The following is a 9,872-nucleotide window of genomic DNA, read 5'->3' on the forward strand; positions in this document are numbered from 1 at the left end:
TGTGTATTTGATTGAAAACTGTTTGCTATCATTATGTTTTGGGCGGAATGCCATATTTGGACCTCCTGCCAATTGTTTTGGACCCTTAGGGGATTTTTATTGTTATTTTCTCATTGTTTTGATTTTATATCTGTACTCAGTCATGCTACATTCTACTATTTTCATAACTCAACCATATTTACTCTGTTTTAACACTTAAATGATATTTTTGGGCTGAGTATCATGTTTTACTGTGCCCGAGTGGCTTTTTAGAGATTTCTGACTGAGTAAGATCGAGGGCATGTGTTGTGAGGTTATTGAGCTGAATCATGACTATGAGGCCGAGGGCCTGAATTGCACGCCACGAGGTGGCTTGATATGAGGCTGAGAGCCTATTGATTATGCCACGAGATGGCTTGATATTGCGCTTGGGTCGTAAGGGGCCCCTCCCGGAGTCTGTACCCCCCAGTGAGCGCGGATACCCATTGTAATATGAGATATAGCCCGAGGGACTGGTATTGTTCCATGTTGTTGCTCTAGGGGTTGATTCCGTTGACATTGTGCTCGAGAGGCGGATTTTATGTGTTTATCTTTTCTAGCTGCTTTTCATTTACTTGTTTAACTGTTGAAAAGGTGTTTTAAAGTTGTATTCTGAACCAAGGTATTTTTATAAGATTTCACTATTTTATTGCATTTTATTGGTTTTACACTGCTTCTTTATAGCATGTTGTTGTATTTTTACGTGATTTCTTATCGCTCAGTCTTCATTTATTATTATTACTCTCTGAGTTGGAGTACTCACTTTACTCCCTGCACCCTACATGTAGATTCAGGAGCTTCAGGTCCTGCTAGCGAGGGTTGATAGCTTCCAGCAGATTTTCGGAATCCACTAGGTAGCTGCTCGGCGTTCGCAACCCAGTGTTTCTCCCTCTTATCATTATTTCTTTCCCTTGTACTGGATTTTGTAATAGACTGTGTAAACCCTTTTCCGTATTCCTAGACTTATGTTAGATGCTCGTGGTGACACCCCGATGTCGGGCTGTGTTTGGTTTTCTGCAGTTGATATATTTCACTCTATTATGGGAGTTCTTATTATTAATGGCTTAATTGTGTTATTTTAATTGCTTAAAAAATAAATTGGGTGTTGTGTCGGTTGGCCTTGTCTTCACGAGAGGCGCCATCACGATCGGGTCTGGGTTTAGGGTCGTGACAATCTTTATGAGCACCATTCTTTCTGGTAACAGATGAAACAGTTGTCTTCGGTTTTAGCTACCCTCTACCTTCGACTCTACATGTCATTCTTTCATGCAATGACTTATCATAACATATTTTATTGTATACAATAGTCTATTTTACATTTTTCACTTTTAACTTTCCTAGAATTGACCTCTTAATTCAAAAAGATAAGACTCAATTTTCTTTTAAAAAGAAGTCACGTTGGAGTTAAAGAATGCCCAGGCAATCTATTTTTTCGAAAGTTAAAAGTACTTAGTTTATTGTGAAAATTAACAGTTAAAAAGAATAGTAAGTGATTGAGTAGGAATATTCAAAAGGAGTTTATATAAGGGAAATATTTAATTGAAAACTTCTTAGATAGTTAAATAAGGAAAGAATTAATAAGTAAGGTTTTAGTTTTTTTTTAAAATCCTAAATATTAAGAATTTAATTCAAATGACAGTTTTGTCTAATGTAAAATTAATTTTAAATATTAAAAAAGGCGAGCGATATTTTGCTAAGGGCCTTAGTGCTTTTATTATAGTATATATAGATAAACTACTTCCTTTAGTCCACTTTAATTGATTTTTAGCCTTTTTGTGGTCCATAATATTTAAATTTTTTAGATATAAAAAAATGAATTAACTTCTTTTTTCCAAAGTTTCGCGTGGAGTAAAATGCCAAAGAGTATTTATTATATTTCTAATGAATAAATTAAGGGTACTATGGTCAATTTTATTGTTAATTAATAATAAAAGATGGATTCCTTAATATGTATGAAAACAACAAAAAAAATCAATTAATATGGACCGTGGGGATTAATTTATTTTTCTTAAATAAAGCGAAATGGATCTCTATATATCAGCTGTTAATTTATTTATTATTTTTCAACCAATGCGGAATATAATCTACTCATTTTTTTGAATTGAGACGTCATACTATATGTGCTTTCCCATTGACCCTTGAGTTCTTAAACCCATAGATTGTTCGGTGATTATTAGTAGCTTTCTTGATTCTATTGATGGTATGCATACTTAAATTGTATTTTTTGCCTCAAATTCTATATTATGTCGTGTTTCCATTGATGATATGCACGCTTATCTATTTTCTGCCTCATATTGAACATTAGGCGCAGTTTTCTAATAGCCACTCTTTTGTTTCGAACGGAATGCCTAACTTTTCTAATTCATGTCAAAAGATATAGAACTATAAGTTCTACATATAATTGATAAAAAATTCCATTTATGTTCAAGTAGTCACTTTCTTGTCCAATATTATATCGAATCAAATTCAATAATTTTCTGAGTTCTAACATGTACAATTACAAAATCAATATTGTGGCACGTAGCATAAGCATAATCCAATTTGCTCTTGCTTATCAATAAGAAGATTACGTTTACATTGATGGTATGCACGCTTATTTATATTTTAACTCATGTTGAAAATTAGGCTCAGGTTTCTAATAGCCACTCATATGTCTCTAACTGAAAGCCTAACTTCTCAAATTCATATCACAAGATATAGACCTATATGTTCCACATATAATTGATGAAAAACCCCATTTATGTTCAAGTAGTCACTTTCTTGTCCAATATTATATCGAATCAAATTCAATAATTTCCTGAGTTCTAACGTGTACGATTACAAAATCAGTATTGTAGCACGTCGCATAAGCATAATCCAGTTCGCCCTTGCTTATCAATAGGAAGATTACGTTTTACATTGACGGTATGCACGTTTATTTATTTTCTGCCTCAAGTTGAAAATTAGGCTCAAATTTCTTATAGCCATTCATCTGTTTCAAACTGAATGCCTAACTTCTCAAATTCATGCCACAGGATATAGACCTATATGTTTCACATATAATTGATGGAAAACCCTGTTTATGTTCAAGTAGTCACTTTATTATCAGATATTATATCGAATCAAATTCAATAATTTCCCGAGTTCTAACGTGTACAATTACAAAATCAATATTGTGGCGCGTCGCATAAGCATAATCCAATGGGAAGATTACGTTTACATTGATGTATGCACACTTGTTTATTTTTTGCCTCAAGTTGAAAATTAGGCTCAAATTTCAAATAGACATTCATCTGTTTCGAACTGAATACCTAACTTTTCAAATTCATGTCACAAGATATAGACCAATATGTTCCACATATAATAGATGGAAAACCCTATTTATGTTCAAGTAGTCACTTTCTTATCCAATATTATATCGAATCAAATCCAATAATTTCCTGAGTTCTAACGTGTACAATTACAAAGTCAATATTGTGGCACGTCGCATAAGCATAATCCAATAGGAAGATTACGTTTATAAGGCTGTCATTCTGCCTTCCGAGACTAAACGATGTCTCCATCTGCATCTGCATTGCATAAGGCTGCCTTTCTGCCTTCCAACTTGCATAAGACTACCATTCTACCTTCCGAAGTTAAGCTCTACGTCCATCTGCATATGTATTGCATAAGGCTACCATTCTGCCTTCCAACTTGCATAAGGCTACCATTCTGTCTTCCGAGGTTAAGCTCTACCTCCATCTGCATTGCATAAGGCTATCATTCTGTCTTCCGAGGTTAAGCTCTACCTCCATTTGCATCTGCATTGCATAAGGCTATCATTCTGCCTTCCGAGGCTAAGCTCTGCCTCTCATTTTCTTCGAAACTAAGCACTATCCCAAACACTATTTATCTCGCTTCTCGTACGGGCTAAGCTCTGCCCTTCAATTCGCAAGACTAAGCTCTGTCTTGTCCATACTACTGCATCCTTCATGGGCTGAAATATCACCAACTCATCCAAAGACGTCATCGTTTGGAGGCACCGTTTTCATAGCCCGAGAACACCATGTCATGGCATGAGGATCTCTTATTGTTATTTCGTAGTTCATTCTTGTTTATGTTCATTTCTGTTTATGTTCACTTATATTTCCAGAATTATTTTACAAAGACAGTTTACTAACAATGGTACACGGTGATTTTAACCAAAACCAAATCAGGAGACGAAATTGATCGAGCTTGTGAGTTTGGAAGGAGTGCTAAAATCCACAATGAACCGTTCGAAGCAAAAAAGCTACCAACATTGATCGGTTTCCCAATTCCGGCAAGTAGTGTAATGGCTACGAGTTCCCGCCGACGACACTCCAACAGATCGTCCAAATATATTCCCAAATAGGGTCCGATCATATTTGGCACGTTTCTCTGGATCGGAGAGAGTAGCGTAAGCTGATTGCACTCTAATAAAGTCCTCAGCTGAAGAATTCTGCTGAAATCGGGCGACATCGGGATGTAAAATTCTGGCTAATCTCCGGTAGGCAGACTTAATTTCATGAGTAGTAGCACCAGCTTGAAGTCCTAGAACTTCATACAACGATGACTGTGAGGCGATGTTAGAACTAGTTGTAGTCCTCTCGGCGGTGGAGTAAGCGGCGGAAACAGAGAACGATCGCTGCTGCCGGAAGCTGACGGAGCTCGGCGGTGCTAGTGGTGTACCGGCGGAGAATTTGGAACCGGTAATTGAAGTTGAGAGAAGAAAAGAAGAAGAAGAAGTAGAAGCCATTGGATTGGAATTTTTTGTTATAGAACAATTTGATTAGTTATTGGAGACAAGGTTAGTGTGTGAATGTTTGGATAGGTCATAGGTGAATGAACATTCCTATTTATATTGGTAGGAAATAGGCGGGTGAAGCATTTATTTTTAATAATATAATTTAATTCAACACAATATCTTTGACACAAGAACGTGTAATATTTAATGCGTTTTTTTAGCTCAATCAAATTTAGAAATTTAAAATTAAAACCCATGCAATATAATTGGTCAGTATTTTAATTTTTTGATTTTTCGCCTAATGTTCGGTATCGATATTTAGACCTTAATATACATAAGATTAATCGAATGGAAGCACTTTCTAGCAGGACAAATAACTCAACGGTCTTAAAGTTATGTCCCTGTTTACCCCATGTGCAAAAATTCAAGTTTAACAAATGTTATTTCTTGTTTGTCTCATACACAACACTTTAACTTTTAACCTTAAAGTTTTGCCAATGACCTTAAGCCTATGAGACAAATGGAGATAAAAATTAAAGACCACCATAAAAAAATTATGTTTCTGCAATTTTGTGATCAAATTATAAGTCTAATTAATAGTATTAGAATCATATTCATCACATTATAATAATTGGTGATATTTGGACTTAATTAATATCGAGACGTAGTTTAAAATTTGCCATGTCATAAAATTGTCCCTAGTTATCTGAAATGCCATGTGATAGTAGTATGGTTAAAGTACGTGTATGGTGAGCTGGTAATGGGACGGTGCAGGTGTGGAGCGGTGCGGGTTTATACATATACGGGACGGGACGGATTTATACATATGCGAATGCGGGGCGGACGGTTCAACATAAAAATAAATTCAGTTTTTTGCAGGTGTAGGTTATGATTTAAAATTTTCAAATAAGTAAACTTTTAGTTATCGATCACTAATATTCAATCAAGAAATATTTGTTTTCAAGTTTTGAACTTATAATTCATTCTCCTAGGAATTGGATCTTTGTAGTCTTAAATTGATTTAGTTTTTTAAATTGATTCATAGTAGACGTTTATTTAGTTGATTGTAAATATGAATGATTCTGCTAATTGCATCATTAGAAAGAAAAGCTTGTTTAATATTTTATTTATTGCTCCAAAGTCCCACTTTTAACTATATAGTTAATTTTTTTAACAGAAAAAGGTTAGATATATCCATTTACTTTCATTTATTGTTAAATTATGTCCCCTGTTATACTTTCCGTTCAAATATACCTCTGCCGTCCATCAAAGTTTTATATTTATCCCTATTTTAACGATCAAAACACGTGGCGTCTTATGAGAGATTGAATCAAACCCGACTCGTTACCCAAGACCCACACAAACCTATTCCCCTTTTACTCTTCTTAATCACAAGCATCCACATACTTCTCCTCTTCTTTTTCATCAATTTCATGGAGTACCAAACATGGAGTCGGTATCGGAGGAGGAGAAGCAGACGAGTCGGAACTAAAAATCATTCAGAGTCTTAGCAGCGCCAGAAAGAATTGTACGCGACGTTGGAAAAATATGGTCGGCGAGACAACTAGGGCTGTCGAGAAACGCCTGTTGTTTCGACGGCAGTGGTGTCGTAAGGACCAACGACGTATCTCTTTCGCCAATTCTTAACAATTTTTCCTCCAGAACGAGAATCCATGGCGGCAATGAAGGGGTGAAGAAGGAGTTGTAATGATTGAATTACAGAGCATATGTTTATCACTATTAATTAAGTTATAAGTGGGTAAACCATTAAATTTGTGGATTGAAGCATAGAGGTGGCTGTGGTGCGCAGCAGCCAAAAATTTCAATAGATGGAATGGAAATGGTTGCTGAATAAGCTTCAAAAGAAAAAGAGAATAACCCGAGCAGATGCCAAAACCATTTGAAAGGAAACAACAACTCTAGCTGTTCTGATTCGATTTGGGCAGCGGCACACATTATTACAATTTCATATAGCTACATGTTTTGATAATGATCTGCCTGCAGGACAACCAAAAGTATGCTGATTTTCTCGATTATCCTTTTCTGAACTGTTGGATCTTTTGAGAAGAAGAAGAGGGGTGTTTTAAGAGGGGAATGGGTCCGACTGGTCATGGGTTTTAGTTGGGTATGGGTTTTTTAGTTTTGTGGGTTGGATCTTTTGATTAAATGTTGTCACGTGTCTTGACCGTTAAAATAGAGATAAATATAAAACTTTAATGGACGGCAGAGGAATATCTGAACGAAAAGTATAACGGAGAATATGAATGAACAATAAAGAAAAGTAAAGGGATATATCTGAACCTTTTCCGTTTTTTTAAGCTAAGTTCATGTATATGATCTCATTACATTGTACAATTTGAATTATATATTAGAATGACATACTAGTAGCATTCGGTAGGATTTATAGTTATTCCCTAATTATGGCTATTCAAAATATAACTTCTTTGGTTTGCCACTGAATGCTGATGGAAATCTTTATATTAGCAATGACATATATATACATAATTGAAAAAGACAAAAATAAAAATAAAACAAATTGAAAAGAAAAAAAAAAGAGGAAATTTTGTGGGGCGGGGGAAGGTAATGCGGGGTGAGTTGATGCGGTGAAAATGCAATACGAAACATGGAAGGGTGTATTAAAATTTTACGGATTAAGGTAGCGACCGCCCCGCACACGCATCGCTCTGCATCTCTAGTGGTGAGGTTTTTGTTTTGGAAGCAGGCTTATCCATTGGTGACTCAGCCGACTCTGAGAATCTGAATCTTTGTTGGCTACCTCGTAAGTTGTGCATTAAGTCATGGGACAGCTGCGAATTACTAGGACTTATTTTGTCTGCAGCTGATTGTTCTTTCCTAATCCAACTTCAATATATTCTGCTCCAGCTCGACTATCAAAATCTCAGTGGAACAACGTACGTTTTTTAACTGCTAAATTAAAAGTTTCAACAACTAAAAACGAAAGTATAAAGTCATTTTCGTATAATATATAGTCACTGGTTCAAGCCGTGGAAATAGTCTTTACATTAGAGATAAGTTGTTTACATTATAATTTTTGGGGTGCGACCCTTTCCCGAACCCTGCATAAATGATGAATGCTTTGCGAACCAAACTGCCCATTTAACAATTAGCAAGCGTTACTTGTGTTTTGCTCTTAGTTAAATTTACATTGACCTTGTGAGTTGGATATCAATCTTGATAAATTCAAAGATACATTCTTCTAACACAAAAACGTTCTAAGTTATGACGTAAAAATCATATCTTAAATGCTCAAAGAAGTAAAACATAAATACATAACGTTAGATGCATGCGTATAGTTGTTTAAGCAATATTACATACTCCAACATATAAGATGGGTCGATGTATAGAATTTTGTACTGTTGTGACAACTAGCATATGGATATTTAATGCTGAATTTCGTTCAGTGGATTCATTGCTACAATATACGCGTAACCGGCAAATCTGCACCGCAGTACTAGGACGTCGGCACCGAAACCCTTGTAATTTGGGCGAAGGTTTTGTATTGGTCAAAATCCGACCATCACGATTAGGTCGCCCACCACCTCGTGCCCAGTAACTGTACAATGAAAGCCAATAGAGCTTGTTCCATTTCTCCTCTACGACATTCGACAAGTCAAAAAGAGTAATGTTTAAAAACAAGACCAGGACACATTGACGACAAGAAAGTGTCAAGTCAAGCAATGAGCAAAGGGATCTCGACTATATATAGCCAGAGAACTCTCAACAAGAGGGGGCTAGCCCATTCTCCAAAAAGGGAGGACAAGAAGCCTCTTCATGGTATTCTTAGAAAAGGGAAAAAATGATTTCAATGAACCCCTGTAAATCTACTCTCTCATCAGTGAGTGAGGAAAACGATGTTTAAAATTAATAAGATCGATCATGTTTCTTTTGTTTCATATGCGTTCATTATCACTAACGCTTCGATCTGGAGTTAATTATCTTCTTTGGCAAAGATTTACCCCTTCATCTTTGATTAATTTGTCCGAAAGGTCTCAACATCTTTTGAGTCAAACAATTTGGCGCCGTCTGTGGGGATTTCTTAGTGAAAATTCCTAGTTTTTTCCAGATCAAAGCTATGAAGCACAATCATTCGCCGAAAGAAGCATGAAGGGAGAATCTCACTCACACGAGATATGGGACAACACGGTAAAGGAAGGAGAGTCGAGTGGGTTTACCGAACCTGGAATTCCTTGCCCCATCAACTGCAAATATTCTAAACAAGGCAAACGGTGCTTCAGAACCAACTCTCCCCCACCGAACTACCGGAGGGAAGCGAAGAAAATCTCACCCTCACCGCCCACACTTCGTCAAGGCAAGCACATAAGATCCGCGTGGACGAACGAACACAAGGACATCTAGATTGAAGAACAAAAAGTACTTCAATATAGCCGAAAACCACCCTACCGGTAGCATCTCCGAGCTGAATGGCTGGAGTCATACAAGAAAACTATAATGCGCACACAACACAAGCCTATACTAAACGTTGAGGCCTCTCGTCCACCGGCATTGTACCATCTGATGAAAGCAATACCAGGCAAACTGGGACTCCTACAGAAAATACCCAACTCTCCAGAAACTAGGACTGAAGACGGGCTGTTATTCCGATAAGTTCGAAATAACACCCTTCAAGGCCAAAGGCCTTCGCCATCAAATAAGAAGGGTTCGACCTCGATCGAACGACGATGGGTTGTTACTTCGATAAGTTCGAAATGACACCCTTCAAGGCCAAGGGCCTTCGCCATCAAATAAGAAGGGTTCGACCTCGATCGAACGACGACGGGCTGTTACTTCGATAAGTTCCAAATAACACCCCTCAAGGCCAAGGTCCTTGGCCATCAAAAAAGAAAGGTTCGACCTAGATCGAATGACGACGGGCTGTTATTCCGATAAGTTCGAAATAACACCCTTCAAGGCCAAGGGCCTTCGCCATCAAATAAGAAGGGTTCGACCTCGATCGAACGATGACAGGCAGTTATTCCGATAAGTTCGAAATAACACCCGTCAAGTCCAAGGGCCTTCGCCATCAAATAAGAAGGGTTCGACCTCGATCGAGTGACGACGAGTTGTTACTTCGATAAGTTCGAAATAACATCCTTCAAGACCAAGGGCCTTT

General features: G+C 37.0%; 1 protein-coding gene across 1 annotated transcript; it reads right to left on the bottom strand.

The window, feature by feature from the left end:
* Positions 1-3,272: 3,272 nt before the first annotated feature.
* LOC107789192 (chaperone protein dnaJ 11, chloroplastic-like) lies at positions 3,273-4,834 on the bottom strand. The gene has a single exon (XM_016610968.2). It carries the CDS (start codon positions 4,751-4,753, stop codon positions 4,268-4,270), a length of 486 nt encoding a protein of 161 aa, XP_016466454.1. The 5' UTR covers positions 4,754-4,834; the 3' UTR covers positions 3,273-4,267.
* Between the last annotated feature and the right edge of the window lie 5,038 nt (positions 4,835-9,872).

Source organism: Nicotiana tabacum, chromosome 12, assembly GCF_000715075.1.
Source record: "Nicotiana tabacum cultivar K326 chromosome 12, ASM71507v2, whole genome shotgun sequence".
Lineage (NCBI taxonomy): Eukaryota > Viridiplantae > Streptophyta > Magnoliopsida > Solanales > Solanaceae > Nicotiana > Nicotiana tabacum.

What these genes read in the sequence shown, in the direction of transcription:
- LOC107789192 (XM_016610968.2), bottom strand. Translation starts at nt 4,753, where the DNA reads ATGGCTTCTACTTCTTCTTCTTCTTTTCTTCTCTCAACTTCAATTACC.